Genomic DNA, 26921 nt, shown 5'->3' with positions numbered 1-26921 from the left:
CTACTCTAAATTACCCTGAATAATCTAAAATAGTTATGACTGTAAGAAATATCAACAAACAGTTATATACCGACATTTCTTGATGCATGAAACTGTGTAGAAAATACACGCTTGATGGCTACTTGTTTAACACGCGAATGACATTTGCTCTAATAATTTAAAGATTAATTGTTGAAAAACGAAACTAGTACATATAAAAAATTGTATGTACATTTATTTTACAAAGCTACTGTAACATAAATTTATACAGGTAAGCATACTTGAGTTAATTTTTACATTATCAACATCAGTTATGTATCATTAATTGATTAATGACATTATTTCGTTTGTAGCTCTTATCACTTCACTCGTCTGAACATTAATGCGAAAAAATTAACTGAAGTTTACCCTGTTGTTTCGTTCAACATAACCTCAAATTTTCGAGAAACATGTTATTCGTTGTACAGTACCATTGAAACTTTTCAAAGACAGATTATGTCTCGTGATCCTGGGATAATATGTTTCCGACATTGCTGCAGCAAAACTATATTTTGCAAAAGTGTCCCAGAGATATGCCCAATTTGTAGATCATGTATTGCAAATTATAATGTAGAACCGTTCCTTATTCCCTACCCGTATACAAATGCAGTATACCAGCCAGCTTCTATAATTGTTAGACCATCCCAAGGCAATTTCTTAAACGAGTACTCTATTCTGGATGATTTGCACATAGGAATAACAAATTCCAAAGGAATGACTTTCGAGTACGATAAACAAGGTGTAATAATAAATGATCGTTCCAAATGGACAGATTGCATTGCATTAAAGATAACTCCTACATCTTGGGATAACCACTGGGACGAAACATTGCAAGAATTATTAAAAGATATTAAATGGAAGTCTGACAATTATGACAAAGCTACGATGAATTGTTTTAATTTTGTCATAGAGTTTATAAATAACTTGAAATATATGAATGCAATGTTTACAAGTAAAGAGAATATATGCGACAAACTGTTACTGTCAAAGATTCAAGAAGCTGTTAAATACAATTCTATATTTAAAAACTTAAAAAATAATGATTATTTCATTACATAGGGAATCTGTTCATTTTTAAATTTATGTTTATGCATTTCTTACGTTTCCTACTTTTTGCTTCTCCCAAAATATCAAAAATGTCTTTGTACGTTTGTATTTATACATCATTACACAAAATTCAAAAGTTATTTATGTTTATTTTTATTCACCTGATTCTACTTCTTCGCTTACATAGTACGCTTCTACGTTATTCATGAAACGTAATCATAAGTGTTTAATAAGTAAGAGTTAAATCCCTGAATTGATAATCTATTTGTAGAAAGAAAGAAATTATTCTTACGCATTTTGAATGGAAGCAGTTGATCGAATAAAGAAAATTGTGTAAGTGGGGCCCTCTATGGAAAAAGCCCCCATATAGAAATAGTTCCATATGGGCTACTAGATAACGCCACTTACTGGATTGTCGCGATAACCAACAAAACTTACTAAAATTAACAAAACGATATATGTTAATTACTTGGAAGCTGTACAAGGAATTAATACAAACGGCTGTTGAGGGAACAAAACATAAAGGTTTTCAAATGAACGTTCACTGCGCCGACACAGATATTCCATGATTCGAAACTGTGCCACCATAAATATTTCTTTTATTTTCGAATAAAGATCAAAAACATAAATGCTAACGTCTACTGACAACTTCTAACGATCACTGCTGTCCTCTGCTAACAACTACTAACGATCTCTAAGGATCACTGTTAACCACTACTACGTCTACGAAAGAAAGTGACATTTTTAGAATAAGAATGTCATGGTAGTGCTTACATAATAAAATAAACTGTGGTATTTTCACTTTATTTTATTAAATTTCACCATAGGCAGCTAACATATGAGCCAGCTTAGAAAAAGAAAATAAGATTACATTTAAATATCGATATTTAATATTTCGTCTAAAAACGTAAAATCCAACTGCAAAGAATTGACTGGCTATCGCGTCGATTCTTCAAGTAACGATATATGGTTTACAAGGCTATAAGTACAGTTTAATAATATGTTAATTGTTAATTACGTTAATTAAAACCAAACCCATCTAGGAGTGATACTTTCAAAATTGAATGCGTCTGGGTGTCCTACATGCGAAATATTGGGAAACCTTTCGCACCATTTAAAGGGTGTTCGCGATTGCGAGGTGGCTGGTCCTGAAGTTACTTCGAATGTTTCGAAACCATTAGAATCGACGGCTAGAATTTTCGTGTCTATAATACCGTACGTTAACGACTCGTCTTCCAAGTCTCCGCGATAGGTCAATTCTTGCAGTGGATCCAGTTTAGAATTTTGATTTTCGGCAGTGCAATCTTCCTGGCTGCAACCACGCATCATCTTACGAAATTGCTCGAACGTGGTGACGTTCTCTTGCAAACGCGCTAAACTCGTTCTCCAGACGTTTACGTTCTTTTTGGCAGATTGTACGACATCGTTGACGCTACGAAAGTTCGATATACCTACGTAAGATATGTAACCGGCCTTCTTGAACTCCTTCGTGTAATTCATGGCGATGGTGATGCTCGGTAGTTGTTCTACTAATACCATGGTCGTAGAACGTGGCTCGAATGTAATCCACTGTACCGCAGAAGCGCCGCCATTTTGATTAGATATAATATCGAACCACGATTGGCCGTTCGTTGCCAAACGATTTGCCGTCATCAGTCTCACAGATAACATAACCTAATCATCGTCATTTAATTATTTTTTGTTTAAACAGTAAAATACGTGTCCACGCTCTTGATCGTTAATGTAACATTTAATCATACATGATCTTTTGGGTGTAAGAAGCTCCATTCGCTCCGATTTGTTGCTAGTAATGATGTTCCGGCAACGATCAATTCACGACTTTTACTGCGCATTAAATAAAATTCATCCCCAGATGACAATGCTCCCGGATAGGACGTCATTACTATCGATCGGGTTGGAGTTAATGCTGCGGTTTTTATGGCAGGCAGTACATGATAACCGAACGTGTACTTTTTCACGAGTCTTAGCATTTTAGTGTATCTATACAACGAATACACGAAGATATTTATAATCGAATAAACTTAGAATTTTATAATATACCTATTTCTATTCTGATCTTATCAGCTAACAATATATTCGTTATCCTCTTATACCCACGTGTTTTGTAGCCATCCTTGCTGCTTAGAAACGTAAAACTTATTAGTTTGCACACAACACGTTTAAAATTAATTAACTAATTATTTACGTTACGTTACGGGGGAAAAATTATACGGAACGATCGGTGTGAATCGAATAATGTAAAGAATGTTTACTTACGATGCAGCAGTGTTATGACCAATTGCGATCAAAGGTTCGGAATTGTCTCTTGGGAGCGATTTGAAATAGATCATGGAACTCATAGGAATGTCTGAAACATTAAACACTTGTTGGAAGCCGGGTATGTCGGAAGCCAGAGCGAGCCAAAGGAAATCCTCCGATTCCATTGACACCGGGGCACGGCTCCGACGTACAGCGAATTTCCAACCAGCTTCCAAGCCATCCAATTGTGTGTAAAATAATCGTACCTGAAGGAAACATTAGCAATTAGTTCATCGAACAATTTAATTAATTATGTAATTTGATCGTATACCATATGCCAAAAAGGATCCGTAGAATCCAATAGTTCAGCGCGTTCACGGATAACGGCAGTGTTGTCTTGGAGATACCGCGTTAACTTTTGGCACTCGACAGGTTTTGCTTCGCACACAGGTCTGATGGTGTTGTGCCAATGATGATGAATTAATTGCCAAGTGAGGCTGCCTTCTAAAAGCCCGGCGGCGTAAGCTTGCACGGTGTCCGGGTATTTTGATGACGTTTCTATTTCAATGAAAGACCATCTGCAACAATTGACAATTTATTAAAGAGATTCCATACAGTCGGTTCTTGTGACGAACGTTAACAGAACGTTGACCTACCCGTGCTCGAAAATTCCAGTTTTATAATATGCGCGAGCGGCGTGCAATGGCACGGCCATTAGATCATTGCCTTGGCCCCAAAAGTCAATACGGTATCCTCCTTTGCGGTTCCATGTCACGGTTGCTGAATAAGTACCATCTTGTTCAACACTGTTAACGTACAATAATAAATAATTAGAGATTTAAAATATTAGCTACTTATTTCTTCGGTAGAAATAGTGTTAATATTTTCTATTCTCATGCATATGTAATATGTCGTGGACACCCAATGAAAATTGAAATACCAAATGCTGATACCGTATCTAGAATCCAAACTGAAGGCCATTTCTATTGCTAAAGAGGTGATAGAAGGTCGTAAGACTTCCTAGAAGTGGGGATCTATCATGGGTTGATGACAGAACAAGATTTCTATTATTTAATAACGCAAATATTGAACTGTGGCGACTTGCTGAACGGAGGAATAGCTGGGCCTGCTAATGGACCCATCACCAAGGCTCTGCCTTAGACGCCGGGGCTTTGGATGGTCGAGGAGTGTATATATAGGAACGAAAGGTCGAACACTTGCGAGAGAACGGTCCCTCTAGTGGCGAGTACGAGAGGTGTCGCCACGGGACATCTAAATTGGACCAACGACCGTAGAATATTGCACGATAGGAAATTCTATAAGAACAAATAACAGTTATTGTCTGAATCTGCATCATTATATGACTTTAAACCAGATGAGTCGAGAGTGAGGTGTTCTCGGATAGGAATAGAGCCTAGGTGGCCGTGATCCATCGATTTTGTTCCGACTGTAGCAGGTTGCAGCGTCTGGTGGCATCAACGTTTTAGCGATAGGAGCTCGTCGAGACCGGTCGGGACTCGAGTATCGGGTAACGCGATGTCTGGCTTCTCGGATTCGTGCTCGAGTTTTACATGTCGCGGGCAGGTTCGCGACACACACGACACCGCTCGAAGGTGTGAGCACCGTTTCGCGTGGCTCGATACAACTTATCTCGCGCGCCCTACGCGTGTGCGTAGAGAGACCTCCGAGGGGCACAGTTTCGTCAAAGAGATAACGCGACTTGTTTCTCTTGAAAACGTGTCAGCAATCGTTGTTTGCACTGGCCATTATCGTTCGCGCGTGTTCGGCGCTGCACGTCGATGGCGGAACCACACAGGCCACTCAAGTGGTGTTTGGTATTTGGTTCATTCGATACCCCTGTGGATCAAACCCGCAAGTTATTCGTTGTGGGAATATTCGTATGTTAAATTGCACTTTATCAAACGCTACAAGATAGCGCGAAGTATCATCGAACGACCGATTGATTTTGTCGGGACTGTAGAGCACGCATCTTAGGCGTGTCAAGCGTACAGAAAGTAATCGTGCTCCAACACAGTTGCCGGACGCATCGATCAGAAAAAGTCTCGTTCTTCCGTTGCAGTCACTGAACTCCATTATCAAAAATATTGTTCAGATTTTGTTAATAATAACGGGAGTCTGTTCTCAGAAGAATGAAACTTCGAGCAATCGATCACTCTCGATGTACAATGATTCACAGATTTGTTGGAACAAGACCATTGTGCTCGCGTGAAGATTACTTAATCATTATTCTCCATATTACAATTGACAAAAATAACTGACAAGCGTCGTGATAAGTAAATGCATATAGGTTTCCACGCTCCAAGATACAGTTCGTCGATCCTCGAGAGAGAAACATGCGAAGAATTTATGAATATTCAAATGGAAAACTTAGTAACCCATTTTGCACACGCGAATGACAATTATATTTATAATATACTGTCCCTGGGTGTCTTGAGCTAACCAGTTATCGATACATTCGCTTTCCCTAAAGCGTGTTAAAAAATCTCCGGGTCGTCGTGGCTGTTATTTCAGTACATCGAATGATAAAGTTGTCAGATACAGTGTACGCGTCGTATAGCACTTGAACGGTGTCAGCGATGAATCAACAATCGACTTACTGTCCGAACTCGCCGAGAATAATAGCTCCGATTCCCAGCAGAGCTACAGCGATCAGGATGTAAGTAGAAATGCGTGTCTGCAGCCAGGAGGCTCCTACTACCTTCAGCATGGCTCATCGGTAAGCTAAAACACCTTGGTTTCAAGAAGAGAAGAAAGCTGAAAAGCACGAATTTCGCGTTCTCAACCCATCGATTACAGAAGCCTGGTCCTCGGCCTCTTCAGGCGCTTTAAAAACAGCTGATACGTGCTTGTCCCGTGGTCACTGCAAACAGACAAACGAACGATCGTTAACAAATAGAATTCAATTTAAAATATCAATTGTTACGTTAATTATTATGCAACAGTCAGCTGAATCTAATTTGATATATGATTCTGCTAAAAATAGCTAGGTAATCACCTATGAAAGCTTCAACGTGCTAGACTAGTCAAACCTCCGGAAAAATATATTAACATATATTCCTTCCATTCCTGATTTCACTTTCTAAGATCGTACGTACAGCGACACCAAATTATCTCGAACAATGTGCATTTTGGCACTTCTTCGGTGCTTAAATCCTTTCTCTATATGATGCAACCGTATTATATATTTATCTTTTGAGACGTAAAGGTATTGTTAAGGCGAGAATTATCGAGAAACAGACGTGACAATTGCAGACGACATTGCTCGAAACAATTAGATTTAATGATCACCTACTCAAATATCTTTCGCGATAACATGAACGTTAACGCACGAGGTGTATAGCATTTCATTCCGCTTCTAATAACTCGTTCGTTGTACAGACATTCAATCTTTGGCCTCAGTTTGTAATAAAATTTTATTTTGTTGCAACAACGTTCTAATTTATTGCTAGATGGTTTCAATACCAGTTGCGTGCAGCCTTGCCCATTCTAGTATTTATTTCTTAGAGAACGATCGCAAGTAATGTGTATTAAATTACTGAACAAATCAAGGACGGACTCCCGGTATTTCCACCATTGAAAAATCGAGTCTGATCGCGTAACAACTGGATAGCGCTCGTTCCCCACAAAATGCCCTATTTGTTTCATCCGTGATTTGTGATTTTATTTCTAAATCGTCCGCAGTTAATTGTATTCCTCGGGGACAGGATTATCTATCGAACGAGACGAAGGTTGAGGTCGAATTCTCCGCAAGCATAATATTTGGCACTCGCGAGTACACGCGTGAGGAAATCGACAAACATACAAAAGAGGCTGCTATTAATGTCAAGAGCAATTACTCGCTTGAAATATTTTTAGAAGACCGTTGAAAGTACAAGAATGGCAAGGAAATGCTATTATTGATACACAGATCGTTGATTCGTATAATATTGAGGCGCGTTATAGCAATCATCGTAGGTAAAAGGATTTAACGCAGGTACTATAAAACTTTATATTGAATGGAGAACAGGACTACGCTGTTAGAAACTTGCGAATCACCGACGAAGGTTAAGGTTAGCACATTCGCAACTTCTCCGTTGATATTTGCAATTAGATACATTTGGCTACTTTAATTATCGATACTAAATTGCGCAACTACGGAGCACTCATTTATAAGTACTAATCAGAAGAACTCAAGTACTCTTCGCACTCTATTACACTGCTACAACCAAATTAAAATTAACATCAATTGTTGAGCAAACGAGACGTCGTAGATAAAAAATTGAACGAAGGGCGATTGTAATAAATGATAAATTAAACTTGTTATGGGAATATAAATACTAAAAGTGTAACGTTATTTCCTGTAGTTAAATTTTAATACTTCAACCATATTTTCAAGGAATCACTTCCAAAGGAGAAATGAATTCCATGACTTCGCAGTAGCATGTAACAACGATGTAGAAAGCGTTGAAAAATCAGTGGAAACCTAATTACAGAACCACGGATTTATTATATTTCTAAATAAAATTTGTCTAACTCTGATTAGTACTAATTGCAAACGTACTCGACTCGTTAACATTACTTTCGTCGCACGGAACAGATTCGCAGTAACTGAGTCAACCGAAGCTTCCTCATAATCGCCCACAGTTTATTTGTACATGACACAGCTAATCTTCTAGTCGTATATCGAATAGTTGCATTGTTTTCTAGACGCGTTCTAAGCGATGCATTAAATTTATTATTGTCGCGAGCAGTATCATTGTGCAAAGAACGTTTCCGCGAGACGTTTAAGGAACACCTTGCAAACGGAGAAATTAATTAAACCTTCAAGATTTACAAGAGGAATTTACGACCTGTACAAACGAGTACAACAAATTGTGAAATATTACCCTAAAAATATTTTTATCTCGAGACGTATACCATTCCTCTCAGGTACTTCTTAAAAGGACATTTATCCCTCCGCGCGAAGACGTTAGAATAGCACGAATTGTAACGCGTCTAGCAACGATCTAAAAATAATTTCCCACGCTTTCGTAGCATCGCGGGACGACCAAATCTTCCGTATGAATTTACAAAAGTGTACAAACCTGTCGTAAGAAAATCGCGTAAAGCGGAGAACACGTTACAGCGCGAGGTGTATAAATTGAAAATAAACGTGCACGGAAAGCTCGTCGTCGATGTGGAAGATAATAAGCGAGATTTTCGAAAACGGCCGATATTTGTTGCACGGACACGATAACGTGATCGATTTACAAGCACGTTCCTATAAAACCGGAAACGAATAGGAATTTTTCCATGGAATTGGGTGCGCCCCCGGAGAAAACAAGTTTGGTGCTCCTGTTGCATACAGATCGCGCGATATTAAATCCCGACGCGTGTCATTATACAGTGTAATTACACGTTCAATTGGTATTTAATTATTCCCGTGTATTAAAAATGATGATGTTTTGAAAAATACCATCGTAAGTTTTATCACTCGTCTTATGCATAAATTGCGCGGCAGATAATAGATAGACATGATATATGTGTGTATATAGCCACTGGTTTAATTAGCAATTACAAGTGCTCGTGTTCGTTATAAATTTCAATTTAATTACCCTAGTAATATCACTGTTATGTGTGGTGGCCATAAATCGGAGCAGCGATACCTCGCTATGCTTTGGCTCGTGTTGCCTATTATCATCGCGTTTAAAGTTACGACCATTTTTCAGCCAAAGGTGAAACAATTTTTCCAGCTATAGTATTATTTGTTATGATTAATTTCGTGCGAGCAAAGTAAAAACGAGGACCTGGTCAGAATACAACGTTTTTTATTTCCTATAGTCTGCTTTCTCGGCTCTATCGTTTCCTTTATGATACTTTTATGTTAATAACTTTCCTTTTATATTACTAAAAGCGTCAATTTAGATAAGCAACGTCGTTATGTACTTTTCTTGACGGGGGAAAGCACGTTGTTGCTTCGTGGCTCTAAATATTCCCGCCGGAAATGCACCACGTGGTTCACCGATTCGATCAAAACCAATGCACAGCGATCCAAGGCTAGCTAATGATTTATAGAAAACGTGAATACCAATGTTTAATTTGCAGTACGATTCTCCGAAGAACCAAAGTCGGAAGAGTTAAAAAACGAACTCTAATCTAAAGTATAACGATAACAGTGTGTATAAAGTATAATTGGGTCTCATTAACTACACTGTCTTTTATTTGACTTTCCGCAAACCGACAACGTTCGTAGCAGATAAGTGCAACTTTGCCAGTCCGTGGAACAATGAAACAATACACAATACTGTTAATAAGACACGATTATAGTTTGCGAGGTAACATGAATTTGACGAGTATCGAAGTTTCCTGTTAGACTTGGCAACGATTAGCATCTATTTCAAGATTTAATATTTCCTTTCTTTGTGGTTGCGTACAATAGTATGATAGAGGAAAAATAATAACATATAACGATAACTATCACGGCAGAGACGAGCCGGAATCACGTGCAGAGTCAACAGAACCACGTGCGTTCACCAAGGAGGAAAACGAGCCACAACTGCGCGTGAAAAGTTCGTGAAATCCATCAGTGGATCGGACAGTGAGGACAGTTCTATGGATCGTGATCGATTCGAGAATCGTTTTGACGCGGTCGCCTCGGAACGCTTGCAATCCCGCGTGCGCGTGGGCCACATGGACGCGCGCAATTCGATGAATTTTTCATTGATGGAGTATCGGCTGTTACTCACCGTGGGCAATCGACAGTCTGTATTGGAGCGCGTCGTAAACGGGTAGAGAATCGGTCATTCGTATGGAGATTACATTCCTTTAGTGAACTTTTTTGCCGCGATTTTACGACGTGGACCAGTTGCTCCGACACTGAAGTCCAAGCGCGAGCACTAGCTGCTTCCCGACTGTCGCGACCCGTTCCGTCCATACAATTTCGAGCGGTTGTACAATTCCCTTTCCACTTTCCTACTCGCCAACCGGCGTCGACGTCCTTTATTGCGTGACGACGTCAGTGCCGAGACGCCACAACGTGGCACCCCGCGTGCACGCTTATTATTAGTAGCACCGGCGCGACCAGAGGGTGCGAAATTTTCGATTCGTCGGTTAACTTTTTGCTCACAGATTCGTTCACCTGGATATCTGTTTTGACAGAAATTCATCAATGGACTCTAACGTGCAAATTTAAAATAGAAACTGTATACTCACTGACACACGCTCCCCCTTTAATCTGGTCCCACTGCTCTCGACGGTGTTTCTCAAAGTTTCTGAACGCCTCTGTCTGCAAAACGATCAATAATTAGTATTCTATCGTTAATACGTAATAGCATTGAATTGCAATTTGGGGAAGATCTATTTATAAACAATTATAATAGCTTTTGTGTAGATTGTCTGTGCATTGAAATGGCATTATGAAATGAATTTTCTTATATAAACTACTATGAAACAATGTCTGTCCAAATATTTTCATGAGTGATTTAAACACAGTTGAATAATACATTGTTCAAGATAGAGGAACTACCTTGCAACCCTCCGCGCGATTTTGAAGAACGAAAAAAATATCGTCGATGAACACGCAGTGCTGTCTATTTAACGAGTCATGTATTGACTGATTATTCAATTTACCTGGTATAAGCAGTTTTTAAAGTGTCGGGGAATCAATTGAATTATTAGAGATTAGATACCTCCTTGATAGCGATTAAACTGGGCGATCTAATTGATTTTGGCCGGTTTATGCACTCGACATATCGTTATTGATTTTAAGAGTTCACTAATTAATATTTTGCATCGAATCTCGAACTTTTCAAACATGCTTTGAGGTTTCATATGATGAGATTGGCCGCGACAGGCACATTTATTTCAGTTAACGATCTCTAATTGTTTCCAGTAGTATACGAACATTCTATACAAATATTGATTTCGCACTATCTTATCAATATTTTTGTAACTTAATATGTACGACAGTTCATTATAGTACAAAGTACTTTGAAAGAAGTATCCAGGGAAAAGTTTCTGGATAATCAGTAACAGATATCTAAACAAGGGACATAATCATTTCATACATTATCCGTTCGAATCTAAACATAATTAAAAATTAAAAAAATGTATGAACAAATGAAACATATTTCTGTCGTAAGGAACGAACGCTTGGTATGCAGTTCTTTAGGAAGACTGTCGTCGCTGCTCCAACTTAATGAGTTTTAATTGGATCTAATTGAAAATTTTAGTCACTTAGTAACTGTGACCGGCCGAATAAAAACGTGGATGCATTTCGTTTAACAAGACTGTAAGAATAAGAAAAAAGAAACGCGTATATAGGAACGGGGAGATACCACAGTTCGATTACAGGAATTTTTCAAACAAAGTCGAGAACAGACGATCCGTATAGACTAATTAATTTTCACCGTGCTTAATAATTCGTTCCGGAAGCATCTATAAGCAGAAACCAACTAATACAATGAGCCGTGTTATATCAAGATCGAGTATTTCCGGTGTCTTTCTTATGTATTTTTTATTCCAACGTCCTGGCTCGCCATTTATTCTATTATGTGAATATCAATGTTTCTCACAGCTTTAAGTTATGTACCCGCAGCAGACACGTTCCGTAACGCAGGTTTCGTTAGACGGCGCGTAATTCGATTCGTACGATGCTAGAATGATTGATAAAGCTGGCCGGTGAATTCTCGAACGTCACGATGAATCTCATAGATTGCGTAGACACTCGAGAATACTTTCGAGGAGATGCTCGATCCGTCCACTACAATCGTGGGCAGTGTCGTCAACCTTTTGTCATTCGAATACCACGCTCGACTTTCGGTTCGAAGGATTTATCATTCGATTTTTATATCAGCGTTTAATCACGCGCGGTGCACCGTAATAAATCAATTATATATCAAGTTCGCTGTCCTTTATTGTTTTTTAATTTCATATTTACCACGATGGTAATCGCGGACATGCAACTCAAAACTTGCAATGTGTTGCTATTCCGCGAAATTTGATAAGGAGATAAGACACGCGATTTTCAGTGAATCACTGGCTTTATACCGGTTCGCGCGATGGCGCCTATAAAAACAGCTTGCTATCAGTTCAACGATGCAATTGCGTAATAGGAGTGGCTAGACGCCTCGAGCGAGCCGTTCATGAAGCGATTAAAATTTTCAATTAAGTTCAATCCAGCTTCATCAACCTCCAGAAGTCTCTTTTTTCCCCGAGCAATCGTCGCTGCTTCCTGATCACTCCCGATAACGGAAAAACTTGTTTGTTTGTTTCGATGCGTGTCCTGATCAGAAAAGCTATACAAATATTTGCAAAAGGAAGTATCCAGATGCTTGGTAAGAATGTCAAATAAACGATTTGCAAGACGATGTACAAGTATTTCGCAATACGCGGCTATTCTTTCGCAACATTGCATAATCGACGGCTAGAATGCAATAATGTGAACCACAAATATATTCTGTATTGCTCAAAACAATTAGAGGGCTACCACTTCGAATAATTTTGGCTCTGAATAGGACGTTCAATATTTTGAAACCTGGTCAGAGTGTGTCGAATGTATAATACTTCTTTCATTGTTCGTATTGGTTTATTCTTTAAAATAACTTACAGGCATCATTCTGTAATTACTTTGAGCAGAATATACTTTTTCTGATACATCTTTAATCCACCGTGTACGACAGACTTATTACATTTGAATTGCAAATTTATCGATGGGTTAAGAATAACTCCTATCGATATGCAATATTCGTACACTGCTTCGAACAATTAGTAGATTGGCTGTTCCAAAATGTTAATCTCAGAATGAAGTATTGCATTGATATTTAATTTACCTAAAAAGATGGGACAAATTAAAATATACTATTATCACGTATAATGAGAAATCGAAAAGTTCTTCACCACCGTGTAACTCGATGATTCGATTTCGAGATATCAGCAGTTAAAATCTACCGACGTGCGTAACTTATATCTTAGTCGTCTGATCGCAAAATCGCGCATGCACGCACTCGCACGTGAGAAACGCGTGTTCACGAACTCCGTAAACGATAAAAAAAAAGCTGCTTATGTCTCGGAAAAAAAGTTTCAGATTGCAAAATGACTTTTTCAAACTCTAATCGCGTGAGAATTACATGAATTACTAACCGAGAATTTGAAATATAATCTATCGAGTTTCCTGTGATATGCAATTTTATTTGTTCCCATCCCCTACTGTAATTTTCTATTCATCCTAAACAAAGGGCTATTCCAAAAACATTGTAATGTTTTTTAAGGTTATCTCGGAACGTGATCCTCTACTATCAACAGCTCATTATTTGCAGGAGAAGAAAAAGGTGCGAATCATCGGAGAAAGCGTCAGGTTTATTCATATACTTCGCAGACTGTGCACCTGCCGTTTAATTGCAGACTGTGCGGCCGTAGCAACAATCCGGAAGTCAAGGTCTCAGACGAGATCGTCTACCTGGGCGTCTCGCGTCGGCACGTTTGTCAATCCGTGAGACCGGGCGGACCATTGTGCTTCACACGACCGGCCCCTAGCCACGATCGACGCATTCATTGATCCTAAGGGCCGAAGCTTGCCCAACTCTTCCTTTTCTTTAGAAGGACTGGACCGGCACACAATGAGTTACCGCTTCTTTCAGCGCCCATCGTCTGGATCTTTGTTTCTGTAAAAGAGACGCAATCTTGAGGCCATCGTCGTGATTTAATAATAACTTCCACGATAATGGTAATAATAATACACATAATGCCCATAAAATAATAGCTAAAGAAATAAGAAATAAAAAGAAACTCAATAAGACCCCTCGTTTTCGACCCCTGCCTTAAAGAGGTTAATGTAAAATCGTTAGATGAGGAAACGAACCTAGTTTAACAAAGACGTTGTAAATAAATGGAGAATCGTATCGATGATCGAATAAATTTCGAAATTTGTGTCGTGTGACTCATGTAGTCCGCTGCTGTTAAATAAAGCCTTTCGCGAAAATTCTACTCGCAATAAAAGCCGATGGAATTTCTTGATTGCGGTCGGGACGACGAGGCACGCGTCATAAATGGAATGCAATATGCGCCCTCTGGTATTCAATTATCAAGACATTTTCTCGAAGTTTCAGCATTTTTACCTCGCCCGCGTACGTTCTGCGTACGATTGGTGCTAATATATCGTGATATGCCACGATATTTCTGCGTAAATGAAAACGTTATGCTAAAATTAATCGCGTTCGATGACAAAGATACGCGATCGTTCGTTAGCGTCAATATTGATGTAATTATATTTCACGCGTCACGCAAAATTTCCCGAAAGATATATCTTCGCTTCCACGAATTTCGATAGCAAAATATTGGAAAGTTACTAGAACACCTGAACAATATTGTGAATTTTATCGCCTATAATCAAAACGATCTCTCGCTTATTGGATGTTGATAACCTCGGTAATCTACTTTCGAGTAAATGACGACAATGAAATTGAGCGATAGGATGAATTCGTTTAGAAGGACGAGGCAAAGTAGGGAAAAAGTTCACGTAATGATCAAATTATGCGTGAAAACTAAATCGTCAACTAGTCATTATCGAAATTAATTTTTGATTCTTGTTTTGATCGAGACTCTATGTTACGAGCTGTAGGTACGAAGGGATTATAGAGTTAGAATAAATGGATGATTTTGCTTACTTTTATTCATTGTTGTAACCTTTTGTCAACTACTTCTCACTGTTATCTCTCACTTCTCGCGGCTTATTGCAATGCATGAGACCCACTTTGAAGTATGCGTACCTTTACGCATGCGCGTAAGACTAATAATTTCTCTCATCTACGCTCTGGAATAGAAACTTTGCGATCCAAAATCTGTAGAATTAGAAAAAGTAAATAAATTGATATACCTTTCAGTGGTCCTTTATCAGTTTCAAATATCCCTTTTTTGTAAATTATTTTTTGTATTTTTCCCAATACAAAATCGTATCTTCACGACAGCGGGAAATCGTTCTGCGTGTGCGCGCCGCTCTTATTCGGCGGCAAACCGCCGTCGTATAAAATCTTCGTCCTTCCAAATCGTCCTGGCCCTGTCAGTAGTAATCGACGACGAGATAGTGAAACACTGCAAAAATACCCGTGACAGAGACACGATAATTCAAGACCAAAAATTAATAATTCTATCAAATAAATCGTACAATCGTTAATAAACTACACAGCGAGAATAAACAATTTTTAAATGTTATTTTTTAAATTGAAAATGCTCTCGATAACACTGCAACTGATTTTACTTTCAATTTTGAGTACCGTTTCGTGTTTATCTTGGCACAATCATCAGCAAAGCAGGGAAGATAGTTCAGAGAAAACCAATGTACACGCAATACCGCTTGGTTCGGAAGCTATGTTTCATTGGAGGTATATCTTCGAAAAAGTGTTAATATACCATTTGAAGTTTTGATAAACATGCAATTTTTTAGGGTTGATTTTATGAGCGAATTGATAGTCGCGGAAGTTCACTACATAGGCGTCGACAATACCTGGTTTGCTATTGGTTTCTCTAATTATGGAGAAGTACAACCCGCCGATTATTGTGTCCTTTGGATCGATTGGCATCGTCAAATCCAGTTGCAGGTATGTACAATATCCCATGACATTTTACATATCCTTTATACATAATTTTATGATTTCTTACGCATATTTTTTTAATCGTAGGATGCATGGGCGGACGACGAGGGAAGATTGAACCTCGATTCGCAACAGGACTGCGAGAATTTCGCGTGGAGAAGGAGAGGAAACGTAACGAAGTTCACTTTCTCTAGAAAATTTGATACTTGCGATGAAAATGATTATATCATGGAGGTGAATAAAATTACCGGGATATTTAGCTAATTTTCGAGTACCTCCGAGTACTTTATTGCGAACGTTTTCAGAGAGGTACCACTCACTTGGTGTGGCTCAAAGGACTTGGGCCATTGTCGTCTCTGGCTGGTCTGCAAATTTCGGACGCGGAAGTCACCGGTATGTCGCGAACGGAGCTGGTCAGAGTGCTCCACAGAAAGCCAACATTTCCTTCAAATGCTTGGCACTTGGAAATGTTGGCGCATCGAGTAAAGGTACCGAACAAGGAAACGACTTATTGGTGCCGCGTACAAAAATTGCCGTCAATTTTGTCTCAAAAGTGAGTCGCCGCTATTCCAACAATGTTGATTGTAACTGATAAATTCCAATTAATTTTCTTTTCAATGCAACTCGTCCGTAGGCATCACATTCTTCAGTTTGGTCCAGTCATTCAAGCAGGTAATGAACATCTGGTTCATCATATGGAAATCTTCCATTGTGCTGGTCCCGTGGAACTCGAAATCCCTATGTACGATGGTCCTTGCGATGGAGCTGACAGACCGGAAAAGACCCAAGTGCGTTAACATTTCTTTTTTATAAGATAATTTAATTTTTTTTTTACGATATACGTACGTGAATACTTTTTTGTAGAGATTAAAAACTGCATCGAATTGTATGAAAATCAGTCCGTTAATATTGTTAATTTTTGTTCAGATTTGTAAAAAGGTCTTGGCAGCATGGGCAATGGGAGCGGATGCATTCGTCTACCCCGAGGAAGCTGGCCTCTCGATCGGTGGTAACGATTTCAATCCTTACGTTATGTTGGAGGTCCATTACAACAATCCCGAGCTTCAGGATGGGAATATCGATTCTTCGGGGATCCGTTTCATCCTCACGAAGAGTCTCCGTAAATACGATGCCGGCGTGATCGAGTTAGGGCTAGAATATACAGATAAAATGGCAATACCGCCTCAGCAAGTAATAAATTAATGTAATACAATTAAAGTAAATAACATGCAGGTGTAATAAGAGCAATGTTGCGTTTGTTACTGTTCCAGGAAGCTTTCACTTTGTCGGGGCATTGCATACAGGAGTGTACGGGAGTTGGTCTTCCTCAACATGGCATTCATATTTTCGCGTCTCAGCTTCACACGCACCTGACAGGCATAAAAGTTATCACTCGTCACGTTAGAGACGGTGAAGAGTTGCCTATGTTGAACTACGATAATCATTACTCCACTCACTTCCAAGAAATCAGACTCTTACCGAAACATGTCACCGTCTTGCCTGTAAAAATTGTTTAATATTTTGTACACTTTGTTTGAGATGTACGGTGAATTCTTTTATCGATTATTTCCAGGGCGATTCTTTAATAACAACTTGCACGTACAATACGATGGATAGGAAAAATATTACCCTCGGAGGATTCGCCATTTCCGATGAAATGTGCGTGAATTACATACATTATTACCCCAACGCTCGTTTAGAGGTACGAGATTCTTGTATTTATTTTTGTATTTGTATTCCTCGAGAGAATGTTAAAAAAAAATCATGAAACAATGTTCTACAGGTTTGCAAGAGCGCTATAAGTGACGATGCTTTGAGAACGTATTTTCGGTACATGAGAGAATGGGAAAATCAACCGACCAGCAACGATAAGGGAATTTCCTCGAATTACGAAAGTATAGAATGGACCAAAATTCGCGTGCAAGCTCTTTACGATCTCTACGAAGCTGCACCATTAGGTTCTCGATTTACTATCCCATCCTTATCTGTTTATAAGTCGCTAATTATACGTTTAATTAGGAATGCAATGCAACGGTTCGGACGGGTCTCGACTTCCGGGGCTTTGGGACAACATAGCTGCTTCTCCAGTTAAACTGCCATTACCTCCGCCGGCTCGAAGTTGTCCTGATTCGTCGCTTAAACAAGACACAATAAATTCAATTTGAATCATTTGTTTTCTCGTTACATAATCTTATCTACATTCGGAAACGCTTAACAACACAAAAATCTGTATCCTTAGGACACAACATACACACAAGTTTGAAAGTTAACCCGAAACAAAATATACTAAAATGTAATCTGCTTAAGTTCTATTTATTTCCATCGAAATTAAAAAATTACCTGCTTTCACAGTTCTAAATAAAATGCTTAGTTATTGAAACACTTTTTCAATCTATCTTCTCTTTATTACCTGTAGCCTTTCAAGATCGCCTCGAAAGAGTACAGCTCTCTAAAATAAAACAACAACTCTGGTTACAATACAACGTGCTCCGGCTTAAAATTAACTTTCTACATACAAAAAAAAAAAAGAAAAAAAAAAAAAAGAAAATGAAACGAAGACTACTAAACGTACCCATGGGCGACGATAAATATTTCCGATTTATAGGCTTATAAACCGTCGGTATATTTATGCGTTTCGCGGGTTTGTTTTTTTGGCAGTACATCATCTTGCTGCGGATAAGCTAGCTTCACCGAACATCGTAACAAACGCTTGATTCGTGGTTATCGGGTAATGGTGAAATGCGGAGTGATAAAAAATAATAATAATCATAATATTAATAATAATAATAATAAATTGTAATAGCGGAAACTTTGTCTTTACACGTTTCATGAATGTACAAAAGAGGGACGCATCTTATGCTAAATGCGATATAAAAATTAAAGATATCCAATATTTACGATATAATACACAAGGGCGGGTTACACATACATACGCACACACGCTGAAACCACGCACACGATAGTTGCCTTCGTTCTAGCACAATGGTCACCCCCGGAAAAGTACCTCGGCGTAATTTTTTCTTCATTCCTTCCTTCCTTCTGTTGTTTAATACTTATATACTATTCCGTTTATCGAACACTCGTCAGACTTGTTTTTTTTTCTTTTTTTCGACCTTGATTACAAAGTAGCTCACAAACGTCCTAGCATGCAATGCGGGGATTCTATAAAGTGTTAAATTTGTACTGCCAAATGTGCTTTTTCTTTCCTACAACCCTTTGAAGCATATACCGCGAAACGTCGATTATCAGAAACCATAAACGAGACGTATACCGGTTCGAATAAACGACGTTCTACGGTATTTTGAAAAATACGAGTACAGATTTAATAAAGAGCAATTTACCTAAAGATGCAACTAATGCAAATATATAGAATTAATTGGTTCTGTTATACAGAAATAGCAAAATATAATGGATGATATTATAAGGTAAGTATTGTAGTAGATATTAAACTATAAATATTGCAATACTTCAAAGGGTTAACCACGGTTCTCTATTGAAGTTATGAGAGAGAATCATTTCTCTTTGGTGCTCTATTAAGCTGTATTTAGACTTTAACAAACTTTAAGAACTGACAAATAAATGTTAAGGATAATTAGCAAATATCCTTTCATCTCAGTAATAAGTTGGCAGAGGAATGTATGCATAGAATAAAATACATTTTACAATTACATATATAAAATATTTTCAACCGTTCGCTAGCAATGCTTAACGTTTAATTGCTATATAATTTATTAAACATACATTTTAAAAAGTATTTAAAATATTATATTTAGAAATGTTTCCGATCGTAGAAACCACTTCCGGTAGCTGGTCCAACTAAAATAGAATCAACGGCCAGGCAGTGTGAGTAAAAAACAAATACGAGTCTAATTACAGCTTAAATATTAAAAACCTGGTTTTACATTGCTCTGAAATGTTCATTCGAAAACACTCCAGAGCACAGATTTATTTCAAAATATTTTTATAAAGAATAAAACGGCTCACAAGTGGCGAGAAACGCGACTTCCTTTTAAAAACAATGCAGCCTGTATATTACACGTCACTATTAAGCTTAAATTCGCGCATCCCGAGGAACGTGCTTTCTGAAATCTTCTGTAGGAATACTTAGAAACGTTATTGTTTCGAATACGTGGACATTTTCATGGACATAGTAAAAGGTATGTCACGTTGTTGCGTAAAAAAATGTAGGCTCTCTGCTAGGAACACGCCCCATTGGAAAAAATACTTATTTTCTAAAGCGTGGATACATAGCGAACCGGACTGCTTTGTGTCTCCTGTTCTCTCTCATAGGAGAAATTTTCGTTCAAAATATCTCTGAAAATGATTCGCGCGTTTACACGCGCACAAGATCGTGGGCTAGGACTTCGCGGGAATACAAGTATAAAATATATCACGGACTTTGAAGCAGGGACGATACGTTACCGCTCCTAAGACCACTTTGCTGCGTTACTCGTATGCGTAACAATGCAAAAGAGGAGTTTCATCGATCTGGGTTTCGTCGAAGCCTGTCTACTACTTAATGCGTCTAATTCAGCGTTGTATAAACGATACGTCACAAAACTAACGGGTCAACTTACTCAAGCCTTACACAATGACTGATCCGCATGATTTTCGAGCAACCTTTTGCCTGAAATATCGCCGTTAACGACATGTTTAAAAAATCATGCGGTTCAGCTATTGCATACAATCTCGACAAGTTCGCCAACTAACGAAATATATTATAAAAAATTTTTAATTTTTTACATTCCAGCGTTAGTCGCCGCCGAGTCTCTGTCCCGTTGCGCGAAATTCCCGGTGAGCAACTGACGCCACGATGTATCAACAAGAACCTCTCGACTAGAGTGACTGATTGTTCTGTTGCATGTGCATCTGCAAAAAACAGTATAATATACCGGCCTGCGCCATCACGTCCACAGTGCCCGCCGCCAATGGGTCGCGGCTCTTCGCGTCTGATCGCGAATTCGTGCCAGGTCTGAGAAGCGTCGGCCCGAACACTGTCGCCAAATTGTGCAAAGACATCTTGTTCTGCGTCTCGTGTTTGTTAACGCGTATCAAATGAGCGAGCAAAAAGTCAATGACCGCTTTATTTACGATTGGCAAACTCTCGTAGACTCGCCGTAAGGCGACGCTCTTCGACAACTCGCTGTTTTGAAAGGCTTCCAGGAACGCCGGGTAAAGGGCATCCGTGAAAAGAGCTTCCGGCATTTCTCGAAGGTATAACTTAAGAACACCTGTTACAGAGTGGACATCCACCTACATATAGAAACATAAAAAATCTTTACATATGTAACGACTATTGGAAGGGAAAGGTTCTGTAATAATTACCTCTTTAAGTAACTGTTCTGCTTCGTACGAATTACTTTCAAACGATTTACGTAATTTGGTTAAATCTGAAGCCGAACCAGAAACGCGGTATAAACCGACTTCTCCGACACCTCGCCTTTCCACCTCCCTAACGCACGCCGTTATTATAAAAGGAACGTCACGTTTCTCGCGTCTGTAGAACAAATGTATTTGTTAGAAATTTTAACCGAATTCGACTGTACTTGTGTTTCGTTTAAAAAGGATAAAACGTACTTGCACACTTGTTGAATTTTAGCTCCGAATAAACCTTGAGGCTTAGCAGATGGTACCCGTCTTAATGTTACTTCGCTTGGAACGAAACGGAGTGCTACATCTAGAGTAGCTGGTCCCAAATTTAACGATCTCTCCACTTGATCCGACTGAAGCCAAGACCTGCTCAATCTTTGTACGCATTTACCCCGTAATACCGAACGCGTTCCACATTCCTCGTACAATAAAATTCTAACGTTTTGACTTCCTTCCAATTCAACAACGAACGTTTCACCTTAAGAAAATTGGAGATAATTAATTTAAATGTATTTGTATCGATAACTTTACAATTACTTTTTATTAAAAAATATTTTACCCCACGTTGGAGCTTGACCCCTTGCGACACGACTTTTTGCTCGTTTAAAATAGTGCCCGTAACTGTCAACCTCCACGATAATGTAAAGATCTCCCACTCTATCCAAACCTGGTGGTATCAAACCAAGTAAAGTCAAATGAAGATCACCTAGTAATAAACTCTCATCGCGACCTGATCTTAATAAATAGCTGCCCATATCTGTTTGGAGATAGGTACGACAGGCTGTAACCCATGCCTGCAATTCGTACATCGATAAAGGTAACGGTCCTGGAGGTTGTCCACCCTAAAAAATGAAAACGGACCTAACCTATTTGTTTGCATTCGCTTGTATTATTTTCACGAGTACATTGTTACTTGCATCCTTGCGTTGAATTTAAATAGAAAATATTATTTAATATATTTAGAATATTTATATATTCGTGATCGTAAAAATTACGCACCTTTGACTTATCTAGGTACATATGGGAACGCATTACCTGTTGCAATGCCTCCACTGCTTCAACCCACTGAGAACGTTCAAATTCACTGGATAGAAAAAACGTGTACGAGTTTTGTACTCGATGTTGGCTTTTATGCACAACGCGTAATACTAAATTTGGTGACGCTAATACTAGTTGAGCCTCGAGCTCAGCAAGCTTTTTCCTATTCTTTTCTGAACCTCTACCACCAAGCCTAATTCGTTTCTCGTCATTTCGCTCTTCCCACAAAATTTGATCACGTACAGTACATGCTTGTGACCTATGTATTAATAATGCATTTTCATTACGAAGCGATAAAAGTAAATAATACATTTTTAACAATCATCATAATATATATAAGTACACAAAATGTTAATTGTTAACATCTAAAAATATAAAAGTTCATATGGCCTAAAGAATCGATATAAATAAGAAAATCAGTAAATATCGATACGTACCTCAGAGCTACGACATTAGCTGGACTAGTCTCACGCGGCTCAATACCATCTTCTGTCACTACCGCTTCTGCCACTGGTACATACCACTTTAACTCAAATGTAAATTTGTCTCTACCGGAAGCTTTGTATTTTGCACATGCAATAACGTCATTAAATAGAAACAGATGTCTCAGCTTTCTATGGCCGTCAGATAATTCTACCACAAATGAATTTTTCACTAATCTTCGTTGCGCTCTGTCATGACTCTGAAAAAACTGATTCTCTTTTATACGCGTCACAATAAATTTATACAAATTTTAAATATTATAACACTTATTCTCACCGGAAACATTGATTTCGTTTGAATAATGTTGAATTCGTCTAGAAAATTTCTAGTCATAGCAAGAGCTTCTGAGAGTGGTGCATGATCTGCATGATTCACTGGTGTATGCTTAAGGAGATCCTACAATCGAATGAAAAAGGTTTATCAATGCGAACTTCGAGATAAGATAGTATATTTCTACCAGACTTTATCGTCTTAACCAATCAGCATTTATTTAACAATAGTACACATCGGATATTTTCCAGTAACAATAACAAACTACGTATAAATAGATACTTACATGCAATACTAGGGCATTTTTTTGTACTCGTGCTACTGGCTTGTGTAACAGATCTTCTAGTGATAAACCTGGACCTTTGGGAAATCCTCTGAGTCTTATATCCCTTGTAATTTCACCGAACTGAGTTGAATGTGCGGAACACCTGCGTACTGTATCGGTAGCGCGAGCGTAATTGTGTAAAAAAGCTCCGTATAATCCTATGTTGCTGGCCATCTACAGTTAATATGAATACAACATCGATAAGAAAGTACAATACTCTGTTCTTTGGATCCATATACTTTGTGGACATTCAATTCTTACTTTAAACTGTTCGCCTATAGTAGTTTTAGTGTCCCATTTTTCTAATTTTTTCCTAAGACCGTCCAAAAATGTTTGATGCAAGGCATGTAACTCGGGAATCTTGTAAAACATAGTGCCGAACTCGTCTTCAGAAATAACGGGTTGAGACGTGGTCAATGTTGCTCTAATAGCTTTCATGTACTGTAAGTAGATATTTTTATTAGAATTGATAAAAATATATTTATTATGGATCACTTAAATCGAAAGGTAGACTACATACTTGCAACATTACGTTTAGACATTCGACATATATAGTTTCACTTTCTACTACCGAGTTTACAATACATTTAATCATAGACGTTCTATCGTCCTCACGGTCTTTACTTTTCTCTTGCCGGCGCGGTGTAGTCGGTGTCGGCGATTCTAAGCTACCTTCGCTTAAACTTAAAGGTTCTGCGTCGCTACTACCCGTTTCATTATCGGTACTAAGAGCGCGTAGTAAAATCGGTGGCGCAGGACTTGCACCTTCTTCGTCTTCACTGTCCATTGCTGCTTTGTGCCTAAAAATAATATCAGTTCTATACAGGGTGATTTTAGAAAAGTGGGACAAGCTATGTATCTATGACGTCTTACTATGACACAAATAACTTACTGTATAAAATAGTCGATGTTGACATAGTTACTCTGGTTCCCTGGCGAATCTGGAAGGGAAGGCGGTCTTCTCGGCGGTGGTCTATTGCCATTATTATTTCCAACGGGTGGTACACGTGCGTCGATATATACATATTCTCCAGTTTGATCTAAAGCTACGGAATCATAGTATGGTTCTTCCTCCGATGCCTCCGCATCACCGTCTTCTCCATCTTCGTTAATCGCATTTTCCAAATCTGTTCATCGAGTACAAGCATAAATGAAAGTGAATTTAATCATGAAAATATCATTTAACAAGAACAACACCTTTCTCGTCCTCTTCTTTAAGAGATTCTTCATTTTTATCTTTTTTTGAGCTCCCTGTCACTTCAATTACAGTGACATAATTACTTGGCACATCTGGGTCACTGTTTCTTCTAAGTTCAGGCACTTTATCAGGACTCCTCGGTATCTCACTTTTGGGTCTTTTACTCGTATTAAGAGTAGAACTCAATTCAGAAACACACTTATCCTGGAATTTACTTATATCTTCGCGTACAGGAAGGGGCGGGGCTGATGGCTCCACGTGTTGAGTATGAGACGTGTTTGTAGAATCTGGTAAACTGTTTTCTAGTGTTTGACACGTATGTTGATTTTGAAATTCTGTGAGCTGCTGTTTTTCAGGTGTTGTTGTAGCATTGCTATTTGCCAATTGCTTATGCCGCTCAACATCAGCTAATAATCTTTCTAAATATTCGACATAAAATTCTTCTTTCTCAAGTTCTTCCCTCAAAGCTGTTACCTGTGGAAACATTTAATATTTGATTAATACTCATTAAGAATTTATAGCTAGCTGCAATTATTTGTTCATGCGGATATATCAGTAAAAGTAAATATAATATAAACATGTCTTTTTAGTTCATGATAACAGGTTTCAGATAAGGAAGCAATGATTCAATAATACAGAACCAAACAAAGTATTTTATGAACAAAAATTAATGTTTCTAAAACAAAAAAAATGATCCAACTTCCACCAAAGATTAAATGTATTATTACGTAATGATTTTATGATTGGCCCCTAATCAATATATTTAACAGAAACAGAATAAACATATTATGCAAACTGTTAACCATGCACAACTATAAATTAAGTTAATTTCTCAATTAACTAAGAAATTAATACGATGACTCATGTAATGAGGCCCACCATTACTTCAAGAACAAGGAAAATTTTAGCAATAAGAAATTCGAAGTATTATTAGATGAATTTCTTGAAAAGGAACTTCTAAATAAATTTTTGAAAAAGGAAACTGTGATACAATTTCCTAAAAATAATAAATGGTAAAGTCAACTCACTGTATTACGATGATTCGTGAATTTAAGCCAAAGCATAAAAAACTCTTATTTCGTATACTGATCGCGAATAAGTAATCACCGATTACGATATAATGTATTTCGTAATAACTAAAGTCAAAACACAAGGGACCGTATCATACGATGTTCCACCGTGCTCGAAAAACGGTACGATCGGTGGTTCGATGAATATTGACAGGAAACCTCGCTTGAATGAATCGTTAAAAATTCTGTTTGTACGAATCCTTCGCTACAGAAATTAAAAAAGAATAGATTACAAATTCTGGTTCCGAGTTATTACCTTCTGTTTATGCTTGACTAGGTTGGCCCTGACGTCCTCTTCCCAGGCCGCCGGCAAGGCGCTGTCCGGGAATCTTTGTACCCAGACACGCTGGAAATCTCCGAAAACGCTCATTACTCCACTCCAGACCGTTGAAGATAAGGACTCCTCGGGGACGGTGACGATTTCGAGCACGATTCAAGCCGCTGTGTACATTGCACGGGCGCGGCGGTCACGGCTCTTACCCGAATTCGCCCGATTACAATCTCGTTTCGAGGCAGAGTATCCACTGAGACGCGCGTACTACCGTAACGAGTCATAAGTCGTTCTTTTTAGCCACGAACGATTCTTCTTCCTGGTACACGGGCAAACCTGTAGCCAAGAATTAACGTAACGAGCGTCACACAGCCGCTGTCATCTTGTCGACATCTCCTGCGTAGCGCGTAGCTCACGATCCGATCCCCATGCCCTCTCCTATCATTTTGACGCCTCTGCTATACTCTATTCGCGGACACTGCCCCTTTGCCAGCAGGTGCGCTTCACGGATGATACTCTTCACGGCGTGCGCTTACGCAAAATAGAAATTCGTATTTCTTGCGAAACGCGCAACAAAATCCTGCCTCTTACTTTGGAACGATATAATTTATGTTCACCTTGATGATGCGAATTCGGTTGTGTTCGATTCGAATGTTAGATAGGAATAGATTTAATTTTAAGCGCCTCGCCGTGAGGAAATTGCCGTGTAACGCAACGATGAACGATGATATTCTTTTTTTACGTAATTGTTCGTAATTACTATACTGTTTAACAAAGTTCAGAAATATTTATACTGTTAATAGCATCGAAATTTTTGCTATACTCACGAATATTACAGTAAGAAGCCTGAACTTTGATTGTACTGAAAAACATTAAAGATAATTCATTAAAATTGAATATAATCAATGTTGAAATATTATGCTCTATTTAAAGTAGAACACATATTCTATCTTTTCGATTCGATTTCGGATACTCTCGTACATTTCAAAATGAACTGAAAATACAT

The 26921-nt window shown here is 38.4% G+C and overlaps 4 protein-coding genes across 8 annotated transcripts; 2 read left to right on the top strand and 2 right to left on the bottom strand.

Annotated features, from left to right (window-relative positions):
- Positions 1-165: 165 nt before the first annotated feature.
- Positions 166-1077, top strand: LOC122398317 (MKRN2 opposite strand protein). The gene is made up of 2 exons (XM_043398053.1): positions 166-250; positions 333-1077. The coding sequence occupies exon 2, from the start codon at positions 475-477 to the stop codon at positions 1075-1077; it is 603 nt and encodes a 200-aa protein (XP_043253988.1). The 5' UTR covers positions 166-250; positions 333-474.
- Positions 1078-1879: 802 nt separating this feature from the next.
- On the bottom strand, positions 1880-10237 carry LOC122398159 (putative phospholipase B-like lamina ancestor). The gene is made up of 7 exons (XM_043397823.1): positions 10050-10237; positions 5943-6205; positions 3981-4130; positions 3656-3902; positions 3343-3590; positions 2826-3066; positions 1880-2739 (listed from the first exon to the last, which is right to left on the bottom strand). Exons 2-7 carry the CDS (start codon positions 6050-6052, stop codon positions 2089-2091), a joined length of 1647 nt encoding a protein of 548 aa, XP_043253758.1. The 5' UTR covers positions 6053-6205; positions 10050-10237; the 3' UTR covers positions 1880-2088.
- Positions 10238-15404: 5167 nt separating this feature from the next.
- On the top strand, positions 15405-18055 carry LOC122398220 (tyramine beta-hydroxylase). Its single transcript, XM_043397912.1, has 10 exons — positions 15405-15680; positions 15743-15896; positions 15978-16124; positions 16196-16443; positions 16525-16678; positions 16818-17081; positions 17162-17392; positions 17464-17592; positions 17674-17848; positions 17910-18055. The coding sequence occupies exons 1-10, from the start codon at positions 15505-15507 to the stop codon at positions 18053-18055; spliced, it is 1824 nt and encodes a 607-aa protein (XP_043253847.1). The 5' UTR covers positions 15405-15504.
- A 285-nt stretch (positions 18056-18340) lies between these two features.
- Positions 18341-26393, bottom strand: LOC122398607 (active breakpoint cluster region-related protein). 5 transcript variants are annotated; one of them, XM_043398664.1, is made up of 13 exons: positions 25901-26393; positions 24574-25048; positions 24269-24503; positions 23897-24176; positions 23638-23817; positions 23338-23550; positions 23058-23177; positions 22736-22989; positions 22260-22557; positions 21820-22102; positions 21468-21738; positions 21216-21387; positions 18341-21143 (listed from the first exon to the last, which is right to left on the bottom strand). In XM_043398664.1, exons 1-13 carry the CDS (start codon positions 26012-26014, stop codon positions 20727-20729), a joined length of 3312 nt encoding a protein of 1103 aa, XP_043254599.1. In that variant the 5' UTR covers positions 26015-26393; the 3' UTR covers positions 18341-20726. The 5 variants fall into 5 exon arrangements, with proteins under 5 accessions (XP_043254599.1, XP_043254602.1, XP_043254600.1 ...); XM_043398667.1 differs by having other exon boundaries at positions 22296-22557; XM_043398665.1 differs by having other exon boundaries at positions 22736-22980.
- Positions 26394-26921: the final 528 nt, after the last annotated feature.

This window comes from Colletes gigas, unplaced genomic scaffold (genome assembly GCF_013123115.1).
Source record: "Colletes gigas isolate AHSC1104 unplaced genomic scaffold, ASM1312311v1 Colletes_gigas_Sc00011, whole genome shotgun sequence".
Taxonomy (NCBI): Eukaryota; Metazoa; Arthropoda; class Insecta; order Hymenoptera; family Colletidae; genus Colletes; species Colletes gigas.
The sequence above is the reverse complement of the archived record's forward strand: the minus strand, read 5'-3'. Positions and strand labels throughout refer to the sequence as shown.

What these genes read in the sequence shown, in the direction of transcription:
- LOC122398159 (XM_043397823.1), bottom strand. Translation starts at nt 6,052, where the DNA reads ATGCTGAAGGTAGTAGGAGCCTCCTGGCTGCAGACACGCATTTCTACT. An exon ending in ATTCTCGGCGAGTTCGGACA is followed by an intron (nt 4,131 to 5,942) that starts GTAAGTCGATTG and finishes GTACGTTAACAG; the next exon opens with TGTTGAACAAGATGGTACTT. An exon ending in CGGATCCTTTTTGGCATATG is followed by an intron (nt 3,591 to 3,655) that starts GTATACGATCAA and finishes TGTTTCCTTCAG; the next exon opens with GTACGATTATTTTACACACA.
- LOC122398317 (XM_043398053.1), top strand. Translation starts at nt 475, where the DNA reads ATGTCTCGTGATCCTGGGATAATATGTTTCCGACATTGCTGCAGCAAA.
- LOC122398220 (XM_043397912.1), top strand. Translation starts at nt 15,505, where the DNA reads ATGTTATTTTTTAAATTGAAAATGCTCTCGATAACACTGCAACTGATT. An exon ending in GAAGCTATGTTTCATTGGAG is followed by an intron (nt 15,681 to 15,742) that starts GTATATCTTCGA and finishes GCAATTTTTTAG; the next exon opens with GGTTGATTTTATGAGCGAAT. An exon ending in ACAGACCGGAAAAGACCCAA is followed by an intron (nt 16,679 to 16,817) that starts GTGCGTTAACAT and finishes ATTTTTGTTCAG; the next exon opens with ATTTGTAAAAAGGTCTTGGC.
- LOC122398607 (XM_043398664.1), bottom strand. Translation starts at nt 26,014, where the DNA reads ATGAGCGTTTTCGGAGATTTCCAGCGTGTCTGGGTACAAAGATTCCCG. An exon ending in GTCTAAACGTAATGTTGCAA is followed by an intron (nt 23,818 to 23,896) that starts GTATGTAGTCTA and finishes ATCTACTTACAG; the next exon opens with TACATGAAAGCTATTAGAGC. An exon ending in AAAATTCAACAAGTGTGCAA is followed by an intron (nt 21,388 to 21,467) that starts GTACGTTTTATC and finishes TTTGTTCTACAG; the next exon opens with ACGCGAGAAACGTGACGTTC.